This window comes from Lycorma delicatula, chromosome 4, assembly GCF_047948215.1.
Source record: "Lycorma delicatula isolate Av1 chromosome 4, ASM4794821v1, whole genome shotgun sequence".
Lineage (NCBI taxonomy): Eukaryota > Metazoa > Arthropoda > Insecta > Hemiptera > Fulgoridae > Lycorma > Lycorma delicatula.
Genome location: NC_134458.1, coordinates 38,243,845 through 38,263,802, shown reverse-complemented (window position 1 = coordinate 38,263,802; position 19,958 = coordinate 38,243,845). Strand labels below are relative to the sequence as shown.

The window sequence follows — 19,958 nt, the reverse complement described above, 5'->3', positions numbered from 1 at the left end:
TCAATTCCCTTGGTTGGGGAGCTATTTTTGAAGCATTGAAAGAGAGGAAAATACCTGATTATATATGAAGAATGATTCAGAGGTACCTCCAAGAGAGGGAAGAATTGGTTTACCATATGGGCTGTGGTGATCTGAAGTTCACAGTCTCGAGTGGCATCCCTCAGGGCTCAGTTTTGGTACCAACTCTCTGGAACCTTGTCTTTGACGAGGTTCTAGGGTTGGCTTATCCAGATGGAGTAAAACCCATTACTTTTGTGGACCTGGCATTAGTATTTACTGCGAGGAAAGCCCCAGTCGTGAGGGCCGGCATGCTTAGTTGTGCCGGTTTCAATGAGCGGCTGGGGACTCCAGGGGTCCGTTACGTTGAATATATAATGCGTCAAAATAGAAGATTGTGAACCAGACAGGCACTACTAGAAGACACAAATTGATGTAACAAAAAACCTGAGACAATTGATGAAGAATCGAGCGGTGATCGAAGGGGGGGAAGACAGCCCTCTGTGGAGACATCGTTCGTCTGCGCTTGAGCGATGGTAATGAAACACGGGGACTCTTGACCCCCTGAATTCAAAACCACCCCCGGGGTTGAGCTGTGCTTAATTGCTGAACACCTCGGGTGGGGAGGAATGATGAAGTAGGAGTTTTAGTCGGTAGGGTGTGGACACACATAGGCTCTTATAAAAATATCTAGCCGAACCCGTACGAGTCCGACACTACTCCACTGGTGGGGGGTACGTAATGGTATTTCTCCGCAACACTGATAACCAAAAATATGCAGCACACGAACATGAATGTTATTTTGTAACATATAAATAACTACTACATATTCTATTCCGAGGCACAATTACCTGATGATTAGAGTGTAAACAAGATAAAACATTGAAAAATACCTAATAAATTGAATTAATAGTATGCCTGAGTAACATTTTTTTTAATTTTCCTACTTCATTGCCTCAGGGTAATTTCTCTATCTTCATGTTAAGAGAGTAAAAACTAATTACAACGAAAAATAATTCATCTTTCTTAAAACATTCGCTTACGAGTAGACACCTAATTGTTATCAGTGATAACTATTTTGAACTAGCAAATAAAGTTGCATACTAGCTACGAGTTGTGTAGCTTATTAAGGTGCAAGATATTGGTTAAACCAGGTTAAACAGATATTATGGAAATATTATTAGTTGACTTATATTTCTGATAATCTGAATTACAAATAAATTGATTAATCATAATTTATTCTACTTGTAAGCTAGAGGAGTTTATCATACAGTATATTGGAACTACATATTTGATACTTAGTGGCGTTTTTTATGTGGTACAGCGAATTAGATTTATATGGCACAATGTTTACGTCACTATCCAATAGAGTTCGTCCAAGTTTGTTCAGTTGGCATGGTGGACTGTTCGGGTTGAATAATGGCAAGCGAAGTGAGGTGGCTAAGTTACTTTATAGTTTTAATTCAAATATATCTCAGTCATTGTTCTGTTCCCCATAGAAGATTTGAATATAAGTACAGCTTTAAACCTCCTTATTTAGCGCAAAAAGACGGCAGTGTTCCTTTTTGGGAATATGGAGGAAGTAAGTATATGTAGTTAACCGGTAAATTGAAAATAGCCTGTAAGTTCGGGATGCAATATGTTAGAAGGTATTTAGTTTGATTTTTGTATTATGTGAAATAATAGCTGTGATTTTTGAGTGTAATTTGAAAACATAACTTGTCTTAGAAAAGAAATATATATTTATATTTTTTTTGAATGAATTTGTTAATTATTTAAATTGTGAACATGCTCTCCACTAAAATGGGATTCATTTTGTGAATTAATAATTGTACAGCATATGTTATAAAATTTCAATATAAAAACTTAGTATTTTTTAACTCTTGTTGAAAAATATAGTTAATTTAAGTGTATCTTGCTTTTCACTGAATACTACAATAAGTTTTGAGTCATACACCTGCATTATATTTTATAATGCAGATATTTATGATATTTATAACATTACATATTTTCTTCCAATATTCCATGTTTCATGGCTTAGTACATTATTAATATTCACTGATTGAAGGTGATTTTTTTTACTTCCTGTTATGCTTTTTTTAATTCTCATATGTTGATAGAAAATTATTTATAGATAAGATTTATAAACTATAAACCAAAGCTTGGTTTCCGTTTTTAACTAGATGTTAATTCCTTACTACAGTATTATTCTACCTTAAGCAAGCATCTTGCATTCAATTAGGTACTGATCTGATGTGAGAGGAATTATATTTCTGACTATCTGTTCATTGATTAGCATGATAGAAAGTGTTTAAATTTATATCAAATTTACTTTAGTACATGAGAATGTGCTCTCAGAGTCATCTATAGGCATCTGTTGTGAAGCTTCCAAGCTGCTTATAAAGGAGCTTTTATTTAACTCGGGACAAGTCACTGGTGTTCATCGCTGACAAAGTAGTTTCAAAAGTGTGCCATAAGCATATTTCTGTGAATGTAAAAAATGGTTTGTTTTACATGTATTTTTTAAGAAAAAAATATTTATTAAAGCAGTTACTTTGTTATGCTTCTGCGCAAGTTTTGGATTTATCTATTTCTCATTAAAAATTTGAGAGTTTAATTTAAATTTAATTTTTTTATGATAGGCTAATGAAAGTAACGTATGCATTAATCAAGTAACTCGTAATACAGAAGTTCTATTATAATTTCCTAATGTTAATATTTTTTTTAACATACCAAAATGAAAATAATGTAAATTTGAATTTTTTTTAATTTTGACTTGTTTTAGTAAGATTGCTTTTTTGCTGCCCCGAATCCTTTAAATTTATATTTCATAACTGAACTGTAAGAAGTATGGTGTGTGGCCTTTGTAAACAATCTGCAGTAAAACCCCTAGTAGCATACAGTTTAATTTATTTATTTTTTATGGCCAATCATTAGAGATAATGATTGACATATTAAATAGGTGCATACGTGTAATTAGTATGATGAAATCTACCCTATATTAAGCAGCTGTGAATATCCTAATGTAATGATAATAAAAAATTGTTATTGTTAATCATCTACTATTCCTCGTTTTACTAATCCATGGAAATTTTTTATGATCTTAACTACACTTTTTTTTTACAGATGCTATTGCAAGTTCAGAAAATGTGAGAATTGCACCTTCAATGCGAAGTCAGAAAGGTAATATTATTTTTCAAACTGCTTCATAATTTATTGCAATAGTATATTATATAATTTATTAAAAGCAGTACATTCATGTGAAAGATAAAACTTAGTTTATCGTAAGTTTATGGTTGTGCTAGTCTCATTGTAACATACTGTATGGCCATCTTTAAAAATGTATAAATAAATGTATCTCCTTATTTAAACAAATGATGGGAAAACCATTTATGATGTTTTATATTTTTAAGCAAGATATTTTGATCTATTTAAAAAAAAAATTTAACTACAGTTCTCAGTGAACATCATCTAGTCTGAGAAAATTTGGATAAAGTTTTGTTCTATTAATCAGTGAAACCAAGAATCAATGAATCAACTGAAAATTAAAGGACTGTACAGGGTAGAATGTAAGCAATGTTTAGTTTCACGGTCAAAATACTTGTGTGCGACATGATGGAAAGCAGATAATTATGGGACAGATAGTAATTCAGATTTGTCATTTTAAGAAAAACATTTTTTTCTTCTTTCAAAGCAAAAGAAATACAATTTTTGCATTAAAAAGGAATTGATATTCCTTAATTAAGGAGTAATTGGGAATTACTTTTATATTTCTGAAATGCGCAATAGATACTCTTCAGTTTAAAAAATAAATATTCCTGAGCAATTTTGCTAGCCCTGAAAAAAATTAAATCTTGAAATTCAACACCAATCTGTTTTAAACATTGTTAAGATTCCAAAAGATTGTGTGTAAGATAAATTGGTGGGGGACAGACATATCAACTATTGATATGTTGCCCAGATCTGATATAATAAACTTAGTTTTCATAAGAAGGGTAGAAATTTGTTTTGTAGAACTGGGAGTAAGTTAATTGTCAAGTCTGGTTAGGGTGATTTACTTTGAGAGTTAGTCTAGGAATTTAAAGCTATGTGCACATTGCTCGTGTAGGTTACTTAATGTCATGTGTTTGTGATCACCTGCTCGTGTGTTGTTTTTTTTCATTAAATTTTGCAGTATTAATGTCAGCTTTTTTCAGCATTTAAAATGTTTCAAAAAATATATTCTGTCTGGAAGTAAAAAAATTTTTACAGTTAAAAGATAAAAATGTTTTGTCTAGCAGCATTCAGGATCAAGGATTCCTTCTGTTTCTTAGTATTGAATTTAGTTGCTATTTATCAGGCTGTAATGTTGAATGTTTAGTGTTAAGAGAACAGATCTTTGCTCTAAGGATTGATCGTTTAACACACTCTTGTTTATCTACACTAGGTCCAAGCATTAATAAATTCATTAAAAAGCAGATCTTCAGTATGTCTAGGTCCCTATATTCGTAGACAGATGTATGTTGTGGACTTTTTACAAATTTTGAACATCAATCATGACACCTTTCTCGTGAAGTTGAGATATTAACCATTTTTCCAGCATTAAAAAAAATATGGGTTTGAATAGTATCACGATGTCGTCCTGTTCCATATCATTACCTATGTTGGATTACTTTTCAGCTTGCAAACAAAATAAAAATTCCCATTAACCCAGGAAACAATACTTGTCTGGGACACTACTTGGAATTCATGCTAATGAAGCATGGCAGGCTGCAACATGCTCTTCCACGTTTCCATTCAATAAATCATTCACAAAGGTTGATAGAAATGGCTTCTTATTCAAGTCTTTTTAATATAATCGTGCATCGTTGACCACGGTCTGTTAAGTTTGGCCTCTTGTATACAAATAGATGTAATTGGAGACTGCTCTGTTGAATTGATGATAGCAACATATGTTTGTACTCTCCTCTTCTTTTTCCACTATACTCCACCAGGTAATACACGTTTATTCCATTCAAGCATTGCTGCTTTACAAGGTAGGTCTTTGTACCCTTTCCTGGGACCTTTACAAGGTGTCATTTGTGAACATGCCACCAACTGTTCCTCAACACTAACTACACTCACTTACGAAAGCCACGGCTTTGCAACTGAAACAAGAGAGCGAGTGAATTTCCTGTATGATCTTGGGAGAAGAGACTTAATCACTGTTAAAAAATTATTTTTTAGTTACAGAATACTGCATAACTATCAAAATATACCATGTTAATTCTCGGATATGCTGTATAAACTAATAGGCTTCATGAAAATACTTTTTTAACTTCCTCATTTACTTTTGCATGTGGCCTAATCTTCATCTGTTAGTCCAGTTGAAAAAAATTGTTACATTTAACTGGATTGGATTTATATGATTTTTTTTGTTTATTTTAAATTCTCACAAAATTGATTAAACTGACATGTCTAGAACCATAACTGTGTGCAATTAGTACTTATCAAAGTTGTGCTAATTTATGTAATGTAAGTGTGTTTACCTTGTTTGTCTGTGCGAATGTGTAAATAAGTATTATATAGATGGTAATCAGTATTAATAGTATACTAGCTGCAATATTTTTTTCCAGTTTCTTCTCCTAATTTATTATGTATTTGTGTAGGTGCCATATGGACAAAATCAAAGACATCATTTGATTGGTGGGAAGTTGATATAATTTTCAGAATCAGTGGTAGAGGTCGTATTGGTGCTGATGGTTTGGTAAGTAGTTTGGTTTAATTGATCCACTGCTAAATATCTTGATATGTTTTGTATGTAAGGTTATGGTTTTTACAGTTTTTAATGTAAATATTAATGTATTGCTATACTGCTGTTAGTATTTTAATTTTTATTTCATATGCATAAGTAGCATGCATGTGTCCTATGGGACTAGGCATCAAAAACCTGTTCATCATGCAACCAAAGGTGGTTAAGTTTTAGTGGTTGATTTTATCTTTAGTCATTGTAGATAAGTGTTCCACCTTTTTTTTTGTAAATGATGCGCAGTATTATTTTTAATAATTTATTTGTGCGTGTAAAAAAATAAATAAATAATATGCGACTACATGGAAAAAGTACTCCAGGAACTATCTTATTCAATGCAGAAGTTAATGGAAATAATCAAAGCGAAGGTTTGATAATAGTGAAATTCCCTCATGTGACCTAATAATGTATTTTGCAAATAAGTGTTTTTTTTCTGGGATTGGTTTGATGGAGTTGTTTTCCTTTCCTCTCAGTTTTGCACTAATCTTTTAATGTCTATTTGTTACATCCTATATCTTGAGTTACTTACTTTTACGAGGGTAAGTCAATTATTATCCACAATTTAATTATATTTTTGTTTATGTTGGTAGTACTGTCGTGTTGCATCGATGACGCCTGCGTGGTTTAATTGTTGTAATGTCTGTGCAGGTTTGATGCTGCTAGGTTAGTTCCATTATTGCTGCCCTGCTGTTAGCCATGGCTGCTTCACTTTCTGTTTGTATCAAAGAAGAGCAATGTTCAGTGATCCGTTTTTTGTGGTCAGCAGGTGTATCGGGGGCCGAAATTCATCGAAGAGTTTTGGTACAGAATGGGAACAGTGTGTTGCCGCAACGGAGTGTTTACGAATGGATTGAAAAATTCAATAATGGTTGCACAAGTGTTATGCATGACAAACGAGCCGGACGACTGTTTACTGCCACAAATGAGGAAAACATTGAGTGTGCACGTGACATGGTTTTCTTCGACAGACGAGTAACTATTGATGAAGTGGCACATCATCTGCAAATCAGTCGCGGTTCTGCCTACGAAATCATCCACAACAGACTTGGGTTTCATAAAGTTTGTGCAAGATGGGTCCCAAAACAACTCACATAGTTGCATAAACAAACACGCTTAGACATCTGCCAAAAACATTTGGATCGCTATAGTAATGAACGGGATATCTTCCTAGACAGAATCATCACTGGTGCAAAACATAGATTCATCATTACAAGCGGGAGAGTAAATGGCAAAGTATGGAATGGAAACTTCCAGATTCGCCCTGTAAAACAGTTCAAGACGCAACTGTCTGCAGGAAAACTGATGCTTACGGTTTTTTTTTGTGATGCTCACAAGGTCCAGTACTGGAACATTGTGAGGAAAGGGGCACGACAATAAACAGTGCGCGTTACAGTGAGATGCTTACTGCCAAGCTGAAGCCTGCAATTCAAAGCAAATGCTGAGGACTGCTGTCGAAAGGTGTTGTGTTGTTGCACGACAATGCCCGTCCACATACTGCTGCCCGCCCACACTGCTGAAATGCTCCAGAAACTCAACTTTGAAGTACTGGCTCATCCTTTGTATAGTCCTGATCTTGCCTCTTCTGACTACCACTTGTTTGGTCCACTCAAAGAGGCATTAAGGGGCCGTTGATTTACCTCGGATGAAACGGTGAAAGAAGCAGTGCATTCCTGGTTCGCAGCTCAACTGAAAACCTTCTTTTATGAGGGCATCAGGAAGCTTGTGCAACGATGGACCAAGTGCGTTGAAATACAAGGGAACTATGCTGAAAAATTATGTACATGTAAGTTTCCTATTTGTATTGCAAAAAAATTTATAACTACATTGCGGATAATAATTGACTTACCCTTGTATGCATTCCAAATTTTATTTTCTTAAGGTTTTACCATTTACTCCTCTTTCATCTCTAAATTAATTAACTCGCTGCTTTAAAGCACATCATATCAATCTTGTTCTTCTAGGAATTTGCCAGTCCTTACATCCTATTGTAGAATTTTGTTATCCTTTTTTGTTACTTGGACAAGTATCCTCAACTACTTTCATTTTCTTTCCTTTCCCTATTGTTGCATTCCATTCTATTTGTAAAATCTATTCATCTCTTAGATACTGAATTTAGCCATCCATGCTTCATTTTTCTTTCTTTTTTTTTACTTTATTTTGCTGAAGAGGTAGGTTTATAAACCTGTAGTATAGTAGTTAGCTTGGGCTTTTTAATCTATCCTGACCAAAATAATCCTTTCACTGTATTTAAATTGATATCTTCTTGCGCATAATTTCTGTTATAGCACTCCTACTATCTGGTTTTGTTTGATAATGAAATAATTTGTTGAGAAAAACCCTATTCATCTTTTCACCTTACCTTTAATTCCTACTACTTTTAAACCTACCCCTTACTCTTTAAATTTTGTAACCTAACACTTTGGTTTTTACATTCCATGATTTGACATGAGAAGTATCATTTTCTGTTATCAAACATTACCTGATATTACAACAATTAAATTTAGAAATATGAATTTGATTCAATTTTGATATCTTATCAATATTTAGTGCATTTTTTTTTCAAATGGAAAATATCACCCTTTTAACTAGGAAGTGCTATTTGTTTAGTGCAGACAGTATTATTACCCACTGGGTTGGTTTAGTGGTGAACGCATCTTCTCAAATCAGCTGATTTCCAACATTCAAATCCTAGCAAAGGCAGTTACTTTTATATGGATTTGAATACTAGATCGGGAATACCAATGTTCTTTAGTGGCTGGGTTTCAAGTAACCACACATCTAAGAAATGGTTGATCTGAGACTGTACAAGTTTACACTTCACTTACACTCATACATATCAGCCTCATTCATCCTGTGAAGTAATACCTGACTGATTCCCGGAGGCTAAACAAAAAAAAGAAACAGTATTGTTATGTGAATTTTTTAAATTTAATTTGTCTGATTTTTTTTTTGCTAATTTTATGTTATTTTTTGGAAATTGTTGATTTCATTTAATTATAAACAATTCAATTTTAAAATTTACATATAGAAAACTTGATTTCTTTTTCTTTACTGTGGAGCAAATTTATAAATTAAATTTTTAACAAACAACTATCTTATTTGTGTTTATATAATGAAGTTCATTACTCTTAAAGTGATTTTGATTTTTTTATACAATTTGTATAGCTCAGGTGAGACATTTCATGTCTCATTTTAACAAGAATAATAGCAGGTCTCATAATTTGCTCAAGAATAATGTGTTGTATCGGTGCCTACTAATGGTTACAATTTTATCTTTATTAATTGCAGGCAGCAATATGCAGTTTGTTGTTTTAAACTTTGCAGAAGTTTTATGGCTACATCTTTCTAGTCGATCCTTTGTCTATTTACCTTTGTCGAATTTAATGGAGGTAATTAGATAATATAATAATGGAGATAATACCATATATCTTATGATGGGGCTGATATAAAGAATATTAGATTTACCCTTGTATTGTTAAACAAATTTAATTGAGTCCTTATTTAAGCACCTTTATTATATAATTTTCAATTTATTCTATATTTGTGGAGAATTGCATGTTTATATCTGGATTCGTTTTCATCTGCAGAAGGTACTTATAAATCTTCTACAAATTTCTTAAGTTGTTTTGTTAATTGCTGCCTTCACAGTAATCTTAATAGATATGTTGGTGTTAATCTTTAAATTTGATATTAAAATAAAATGTTATTCTTTTAAAGTGCTGTGAACATTATTATGTGTGTTCATTTGCTTTTTTTTTATATTTGTAATGTGTGTAAATAAAGTAACTTTGCTGAAGTGCTTTTCAAATAGGTGGTATTTGCGCATACCAGTACCTTATCTTCCATAATTCATAGTTTTCAAATCTTGTTTGTTTTAAATTAACAAAGCTGTCATATAATGATTAATAACATTCAGATCTAGGTTGTTTCAACTAGATGAGAGCTACTGTAAATATTTCAGATACAGCTAAGTAAATTGGATTGTACCTGGTGACAGTGAGATGTGGGTATGCACATAAGATCTTTTTTTACTTAAAGTAGCTGCTACCTATGTGTGTGAACAGGGATATGGAATGAGTTACATCCTTTCTTTATTAATGTGGAAAGATGAGTGAAGAACCAATTTTATCTTCGTATTGCCTCAGCTAGTGTAAAATGAGATTTTTAATTTCTAACAAAAAGGGAGGTCAGTGTTTTACTGCTACTATTCTCCTCATATGTGACTAATACTTCAACATTACCAGTTTCTGATTATAAACAGTGATATTAGCTTCTTTGCCCTGTTTTAATTAAATTCATTGGTATAAGCATTTTAGTAGTAAATGCCATTTATATAATTTAAAAGCAAAAATTATATTTATGTTTTTCATTCTTTATAATATTTTAAAAAGCTTTAAAGAAAAGATTTTTTTTCCCAAGTAAATGTTTTTAAAAATTGAAAATTCAGGATTAGAATGATCAATTATTGAATATTTTTAATGTTTGTTATATTTAATGGCATATAACAAAACACATTTATATTGCAAGTATTTATATAATTATTTTTTTAAATATACATTAATTAATATATTATTATGTTAATAATACAATAGATAATTTATATGAATTTCACTCAAATGATGCTACCAAATAATAGTGTTATTTCTAATTATAAAAATCATCTATTGTTATTTTACTTTCAACAGAAATCCTGTTTTTTTTTTTGTTTTTTTTTGTAGAATATTTCTCTAATTGAACTGTTGTGTACTGTCTTTCAAATAATGGAGTCATTGGTTTCTGCAGATTTTCATTTATTTCTTCTTCCAAGACACAACCCAGTTTTTGAGGTGTAGGAAGAGCATGAGCATGTAGTCATTGGGCATGAGATCAGGACTGTAAGGAGTCGATAAAAAATCTCCCATCTGAATTTTTAAATTGTTTCTGATGTTCATGGAGTTCAATAAGAACAATTCCTGATTCTGCATTCCATGTTGTTGGTTTTGAATGTCACAATGCAGTTGGGTGTGTGTGTGTATGTGTTAAATCATATATCAGTTAGTGCATTCGTCAATACATATTTGTACGCTTAATTATGTATTCGTATAGTTGTGCATCATTCTTTATTCATATTTATGTAATTTACGTACTGTGTTGTGTTTGTGTGAAAAGGGTCAGTTCAGCATTGCTTTGACCTTAACTTGGTTACTAGTGACTTGTAGTCATGCAACTCTTGTCTTGTCATCAGTGATACCGGCTACTATGTTCAGTCTATGCTGACATCATCATCCAGCAATCATTGAGGCAACGCCTTATGGCCAGAATAATCCAGATGAGTCATACTCTAGTTATTCTTAATTTATCATAAACAATCCTTTCAAAATATTGATTCTGTCTTTCCTTTTAATTATCAATCTCCCTTTATCTACTTCAACCATTCACACCACGATATTAATCCCTTTATTATTCCAAATATTATTCTGTCTTAAAACAATAGCCCATTTTTAATTATTCATATTTTCATGTGTGCATGCCTCTATTCAGTCATTATACTTGTACTGTTTTAAATATTGTCAGTACTCCTGTCGTATAATACGATTATTTGTGAACAATCATACCTTTAATATTATTAATTTAAAAATATAGGATTCAGAACGGTTAAAGCTTTTAATTAAAAAACAAGGTGTAGTTAAGGGACAAATGACAAAATTAAATAGTTACTTAGATAAATCAGATGATGTTAATCAGCCCAAAATTAGATTAGTTAAATTTCAAGAACTGTTATCGGAATTCGAAAAAATTCAAACTGAAATTGACATTTAGATGATTCTAAAAGCCATGATGATGATTGGGCTCAATTTGAAGATACATTCTATCGATTAATTATGCAAGCCCAAACTAAGATTCAGCATCTCAGTAAAGCTGACACTATTGGTGTAAAACATGAAACAACCTATGAAAATAATGAGTCAATTTGGGCTCATCCCCACTTTTCGTTACCAGCTATCAAGCTGCCCACATTTTCAGAAGAGTATGGCGAATGGCCATCATTCCATGACAGTTTTAAATCATTAATTTATGACAATCCAAATCTGTCTAATTGTCAGAAATTTCACTATCTCAAATTGTCTTTAAAAGACAGTGCCGCCAGTGTTTTACTATCTCTAGAAGGGTCATCCGAAAATTATAAAATTGGTTGGAACCTCTTTGTGGAGAGGTGTCAAAACAAAATGTATTTAATCAACAAACACGTCTCAGCCATTTTCAATCTAAATAAATTTGGCAAACAGTGTAGTTCTAATTTCATAAAATTAATTGACTGTACAAAAACATGTATGTGTCCATACATTAGGTCAACCCGCTGAACATTGGTACACTAATAATTCACTTGACTTGATTATCAGCAAGTTGAATAAAACTACTCACCATCATTGGGAATCAGAGATAGAATCTAACAATATGCCCATTTTATCTGATTTATTAAATTTCTACAGAAAAGATGTCAAATCATAGAAGCTGTTGAATCTAAACCAGCACCCTTATTAAAACAATCTCAAACTGGAAATTCCGAATCAAAACTCAAACAAAATTCAAAAAATAATATATCCGCGTCGAATTACTTGTCTTCTGTAAAGAAATATTCATTACGTGACAGTTCCCACACATTGTATTTGTGTGATAAGTTCAAATCGTTATCCATTAATGATAGAGAAAAGGAAGTGTGGAAGTTAAGACTGTGCTTTAATTGCCTTTCTTCTGGTGATTATAAAATAAAAAATTGTGGTGCAGACTCATGCAAACTTTGTGGTAAACGTCACAATACATTATTAAGAAAAGACAAATAAATCTTTGCATCCTGAATCAAATACATCAATTTCCAAATCTGAATCCAGTAGTCAAAATCAATTGTGTCAACATCACATATATCATGCCAAGGTGTTCCTTGTTCAGTGTTGTTGTCTACTGCCCTAGTGTTTGTTCTTGATTTTCATGGGGCTCCTCATCTTTGTCTTGCACTATTAGATTCAGGGTCACAGTCAAATTTTGTGACTGAGAAGGTGATCAGAAATTTAGGCTTGCTATTTGCAAATGTGTCTGCAGAAATGAATGGAATTGTAACATCCACTACCAAAACTTCTAAGGTTATTCAGTGTGTCATTAAATCAAGATTTAATACATTTTCCTCCACTATTGATTGTCTAGTTGTAACATCTATTACCAAACATTTACTGTGCCAATTGAAAAATGAGTCATGAAAATTCCACCTAATGTTCAGTTGGCAGAGCCGCCTCATTTCAATCAACCAAGTGGCATTGATCTGCTCATTGGAGCAGTTATTTTTCAACTTGCTACGTGACGGAAGACTAAAACTTCATGATTCATCTCCAATCCTTCAAAATACAGTGCTTGGTTGGATCATTTCCAGCAAGGTAACGATCAATACTACGTTGCACATTATTATAGTTTGCCATCTATCCTTGCTGGATGACATCAATAAAACCCTACAGAAGTTTTGGGACAGAAGACAGTTGCTCTGAAAAGCAGTACACTGGAAACGACAAACTGTGTGAAGACTTATTTATTAATACAACCATCAGGGATGATCTTGGAAGGTACTGTGTGCAAATCCCCTTGAAAGGTAATATTTGTGAGCTCGGTAAATCAAAGGGTTCTGTATTCAGAAGATTTTTATCATTAGAAAGGCGTTTATCTGTTAAGCTAGAGGTGCATTCACAATACATCCAATTCATGAAAGAATATGAAGAGCTAGGACATATGAAGGAAATTACGACTGATGCTAATTAATCGTAAGCTTATTACATTCTGCATCACACAGTGTTAAGGGAAGATTCCACAACCACCAAATTATGAATAGTTTATGATGTATCCTCAAAAACAAACTCTGGTGTTTCATTGAATGACATCTCAACCATTGGTCCAACAGTACAATCAGATCTCGTCAATATTGTATCAAGATTCAGAACACATCCATATGTTGTGACAGCAGATATTGAAAAAAAATGTATCATCAGATTAACGTCCAATCAGCTCAGCAAAATTTACATCAAATCTTTTGGAGAGACTAGCCAAAAGATCCTATTAAAACATTTAAATTGCTGACAATCACTTATGGCACTGCTAGTGCTCCTTACCTAGCAACGAGAACTCTAAAGCAATTAGCGTTGGATGAAGAATCCTTTCTAGTACATCCAAGGTAGTTGTAGAGGATCTTTATGTAGACAATGTTATGACTGGGGCCTTCAATAAAAGAAGCAAAACAACTACTGCGTGATTTAAATAATCTGCTTCATTGAGGCGGTTTTCATCTTAGAAAGTGGAGTGCTAACAATCCAGACATTCTATCTGACGTTCCATTAGAAGATGCGGCTAAGAGTTACATTGAGATTGGTCAAGACACTGGGTGGAATCCTAGACAAGATGTATTCCAATTTTCTTTTCGTGAAGAAAACACAGCTGTAAATATAATTAAACACACTATTTTGTTGAAAATAGGAAGGATTTTTGATCCCCTTGGAATCATAGGTCCAGTAATTTTAACTGCGAAATTAATCATCCAAAAATTGTGGTCCTGTTCACTAGGATGGGATGAAGAAGTACCTTATGAATTGCTTAAAGAGTGGGCTCAGTTTCAAGAGTCATTGCATATGCTATCAAACATTCAAGTCCGTAGGAGAACAAATCAAGGGCCATAGTCCCTAAAGAGAAAATTGTTCGGAGGTTAGCGATACATGAATTCGCAGACACTTCGGAAATCTGCGTGTGGTGCCTGTATATATCTCAAGTGTATTGACTATGATGGAATCATTGCTGTTAATTTAGTTACGTTAAAATCTCATGTCGCACCATTAAAGAAAATTTCATTATCCAGACTAGAGTTTATTGTTATCTGAACTATGCAAATCAACTGTTAATGCATTACATCTTCAAATTGATTCAGTTTCATATTACACTGATTCGACTATAACATTAAAATGGATTAAAGCTTCATCTTCTCATTGGACAACATTTGTTGTTAATAAAGTATCTAAGTTACAAACTAACACTGACATCAGTTTCTGGAAGCGTGTGATGAGTCAAAACAATCCTGCTGACTATCTGTTGAAAGGCCTAATGCCAGATGAGATTTCAAAGGCAGACTTATATTTGAAGGGGCCTTCATTTTTGTATATATCACAAGAATCTCCAGAAGAGCCAGTTAGTCTACCAATTGGCAATCAAATGCCAGAGCGTCGTTATACAGTGTTATCATGTATTACAACTGAAAACCAAATGATCAATTTAAATAATTTTTCTAGTTATACAAAGGCTCAATAATGAGTTACTTTTTACACTTTATTAATAACTCTCAAGCACAAATTTGCACCTTTGTGGTTCATTATCAGCTTTTGAACTTCGATTTGCAGAGCTTACTTTGGTAAAGATTGTGCAAAAGGAATCATTTCCTTGTGAGCGATTTGCAGCTAGGAAAACCACTAACCAAAACCAGCAAACTCATTTCTCTAACTCCATTCTTAGACAAAAACAATGTAATATGAGTTGATAGAAGATTACAGCAATTACATTTAACTCCAGATCAAATTCACCCCCTCCTCCCCTGACCGTTTTACCAAAAAGTCATACATTTACTGATTTGATTGCCACATTTTCACATCAAAACACTCCATGCAGAGCCACAGTTATTATTTAAACGTTATTCGTCAAAAATATTGGCTGATCAATGGCAGAAGTTTAGCTAGTAAAATTTTCTGTCAGTGCATCACACGCTTCAAAGTAAATCCAAAACTTCAGACACAAATTATGCATAATTTACCAAGATCAAGAGTTCAAACAACATCTTGTCCTTTCTATGCCACGGCTGTAGACTGTTGTGGTTCATTTTATGTTAAATTAACTAAACAAAGAGGAGCTATACGAGTAAAATGGTATATTGCACTTTTCATTTGCTTTAGTACAAAGGATTTACATTTAGAACTAGTTGAAGATCTTACTACAGAGTCTTTCTTGGCAGCACGTCGAAGATCTATCCCAAGAGGGGATAACGTGGCATTTCATACCACCCAAGGCTCAACTTGTGGAAGGGAGTTGTCAGTCAGACTTGTCAAAACACACCTTAAATGTATCATGAAAACATCAGTTTTAATTTACATTCAGTTTGTAATGTTATTAACACAGGTAGAGGCATGCATAAATTCACACCCATTAGTTCCTTTGTCAGATAACCCAACCGATATTTCTCCTTTAACTTCTCACTTCTTAATCGGTGATGTACTCACAACTAATCCTGAACGTTCTATATCTGGTCTTCCAGCAAGTAACTATATTATTGGCAACAAATCCAACAGTTGTTGCAACACTTCTGGTCACGGTGGTCGTGAGACTACTTGAATGGCCTACAGCATAGAAAGAAAAGTGGACAACTCCACCTAATTTAAAAATTGGTGACGTGGTTACCATCAGGGAAGACTCTTTCCCCGTTACAGTGGAAAATGGCCTGTATTGTAGAACTTCATCCAGCAGAGGATAACAAAGTTCGGGTTGTCACTGTCAAGACTTCAAATGATGTATTGAAGAGACCAGTTAACAAATTATGTTTATTGCCAATTTCTTTTTAAAGAAACATTAGATATTAACTTGTTTTAATATTGTCATTTTATTATTTGTGTATATCTTATGTAGTATTTTTGAAGTAACTTCTTCAAGGTGGGCGGCATGGATGATGTGTGCGTATGTGTTCGTATACGTGATTTTGAGTTAGGTTGTGTGAGTGAGTGGTGGGGATGACTGGTTGGTTAGTGTATATGCAGCGGCCGAGAGTTGGGGAGTCTGTTGATCTGTATATGTGAAATTTCACATATGAAATTTCGGCTGTTCATGTGTCATATTATTCAATTTGATATAATCATAAACTAATAAATTAATTACAGTCTACTGCAAAAATCATGTCTTTTCATTTCACATCAACCTTAAAAATGTATGTAATGGTAATCTTAAAAATGAGAAAAATTTAATCTATTTTCTGTCATTATTTTTCATTTCTTGTGTTGTATTACGTCGTTAACTTGGGACTAAACATGGGCCTAGTAAATGTTAATCAGTTCTGAACTTCGTTAATTGTTCAATTGAAATTTTGTGCTCAGTTATGAAGTGAACTATGTTACCGAGTCTTGTTAGGCATGACTGTAGTAGGCAGTAATATAAAAATAAAGAAAAGTAAAGGGATAAAAAATTGTTTATAACAAAGAGATTAATATACAGAAAATATCTATTAATTATGAATCATACTAAATAATTAATGTAAATAAAAACAATTTGTTGTTACAGAAATCGCTTGATTAGTACAGTTAATAAATCCTCGCAATGCACCTCATATATCAAAACCGCACTAATGAAAAAACTAAAATCAATCAAATACATATAATGTATTCTGAAAAATATCAAACTGATAAACATGTATTTTTCCCTTTCTCAAAACATATCTATATGCGCAACATGTACTTTAAATCATTGAGAAATATGTATATGTAGACATTAAAAAATTTATGAGAATTAAATTTTTTTTTTACAAAATAACATATTTATTTTTTCCAAAAAAAAACTTAAAATTACAACAAAAAAATTAAAAAATTATTCTTTAACAAAAAACTTATCTTGCTTCAATTGAATAGTGGTAACTTGTTCCTCTCCTCCATGATTTTGGGATAAGTCATGTTGCTAATCTATACCTCTGTGAACATTCATCTTTTCTCTTCATTTGATCAATCTCTAAAATGAGATCTTTTGCGTCTCCAATTGTTTGAGCAATTCCTCAAGTTTTTTGACTGAAATTTCTTTTGCTTCCTTTTCATCTTCTTGCTCATGAGTCTGATGATGCTCAGTTTCATGAATATCAATTTTGCATAGTTTTTTTGAATGCGATTCCAATAATTCTCTTCCTAATAGCAATTTGATCAATAACATCACCAACTGGAATATTGAAACCACCAAAGTCATTGGTGCATTCAGGCCAAAGATTCTGCCAGACTGTTCTCATGCAGCTGTCTGTTACTTCTCTCCAAGACTTGGAATGTTTTTAACTGCTTGTTTAATATCAAATTTTTCCAGAATTCCTCTAGAGTGAGTCACTTTTGGAATTACCTCCAGAGGGTTTGCACAAAAAAAAAATTCTAACTTGTTGAAGTACACTAAGCAAATTTGGTGCCGCGTGAATTAAGTGATGGTCTCAATTCTCTTTTGCGCACTAATCAAGGGATTCCTGTGCTTACACTGTGATGAAAATTATTTACCATTACAAATAACACAGTGCCTGAGCGATTTAGATGAGTTATTGTTTGTTTATATCATGCCTATTACATGATCAGGGAATGATTTTTGTTTTAAGTACTTTAGGTAAAAAACTAATGGTGTGGTATCAAAATAAAAGAATTTGGATTTGATTACAGAATCTCTTTTGCATAAATTTGTTGAATATATTTTCTTAATAATCCTTTACTTAAAAGTAAAGCAGATTAATTTAGTAAATGTAAATTTTGTTTGTATTAAAACTTTTTTAATGGAATTGTGTTTCGATTGCATTCAATATTGAAAATATGTATAAAAATTAATTATATGAAACAGCTCTAAGGTTCAGTTGGAAATCTCCTGTCAAGCAAAGGGTAAACTAATGATCTCTTAAACATTCGTACTACTAGGCTGTCTGAATTCCACCATATTATAGAAAAAATTCAACTTTGCATCAGTTTGAAGTCCTTAGAACTAATATTTCTAAAATAGTAGCTTTATATAAAGCTTTTTGAACTGGAAAAAAGATTTTTTGTTCCAACAATTTTATGAAAATTGCCAGAAGTAAATGATAAATAGGTGTTAAGAATGTATAGAAGAATTTATATTGATAAGCTTATGAAAAATTTATCTAAATGATTAATTTTTTTTATAAATTCAGTTCTGAAATTTAGTATTTTTGAGAAATAATTATATAAATAGTTTTAACAAATTTCATTCTAGCAGCAGAATATTATTTATTAATATTAATTTTACTTCACTTACTGCTTTTTTGTTCATTACCCGAGTCTAGTACTTACGTAGAGATCTCTGCTTAATGTAAAATATTATAACTGCAGAGTTGTTCGTTTACCATTTGTCATTGATATAAAATTCACTTCTCTGCTGTTATTGCAATCTGTCAGTATATAATGAAATAAATATTGTATATAAATTTCAGTAAGTATAAATTCCTTTAAATTGCAGTGCCAACATATTTAAAGTTTCAAAATATATGTAACTAATTATAAAATTGCTCTTAAAACTAACAGTAAAAGATTGGATAAAGTAATTAATATCAAATATTATTCTAATATTAATCATTTCTAAATAGGAGTGATTGAAAATAATTTGGAATTATGCACAATATAAACCAGCATTGAAGATATATTTAATGAAATAATAAAATTTGAACATGATGATTGGCTAGGGAAGTAATTGATATAATTAATTTAGATTTATATTTAAAAATATATTTAGGTTATGGTTTCAAAAAAATAATATTTACAAAATAAAATATATATGTATGTTTATACACACACACACACACTTAAAACTTAAAAGAGGCCCCATGACTCAGTAGTTTATATAAATGCATATTTTTATTAAAATGCATATATTGGTGTGAGATTGGTAAAATAATATTGGTACGGCTATATATGGATAATAAATAAAATCAGTTCATAAAGAAAAAATAAATACATGTGTGGTTTTTTTCGTAATGCCACACATACCTTGAATAATTTCCATGTATCACAACCATAAGAAATACTGTTACAAATATTGTAAAGCAACAAATGATTATACTTATTTCTGTTGGAAATAAAAATAATTATGTAATAATTTCCTGTCTTGGCAGCCTATTTTTCCATTGTTTAGTTGTGTCCACAAAGGGTGCCGTATATTCTTGAGATTTAGAAATAGAACTTTTTAAAAAGATGCAATTTATAAAAAAATGTTTTGGGTGATGTTGAAGTATTAAGCTATTCTGTGCATTTGTTTGTGTCCACTTAAAAACTTTTAAATTAATTTGCCATAAAGTTTTAATAAGCAGTTTAATATGAATTTATTAAAATGTGAAAATTATAATGATATAATCATATTAATATGTGGAAATAAAAAATTCCAATCATTGTGTGGAAATGTTTAGATTCCAACA

General features: G+C 32.1%; 1 protein-coding gene across 1 annotated transcript in view; it reads left to right on the top strand.

The window, feature by feature from the left end:
* The first annotated feature begins 1,373 nt into the window (after positions 1-1,373).
* The window catches only part of ergic53 (lectin, mannose binding protein ergic53), a 66,602-nt gene continuing 48,017 nt past the window's right edge, over positions 1,374-19,958 (top strand). Inside the window, exons 1-3 of the mRNA XM_075362732.1 lie at positions 1,374-1,579; positions 3,124-3,180; positions 5,625-5,722. Of these exons, the coding sequence (XP_075218847.1) occupies positions 1,417-1,579; positions 3,124-3,180; positions 5,625-5,722 (318 nt within the window). The 5' untranslated portion in view covers positions 1,374-1,416. The remainder of the gene's footprint in view (positions 1,580-3,123; positions 3,181-5,624; positions 5,723-19,958) is intronic.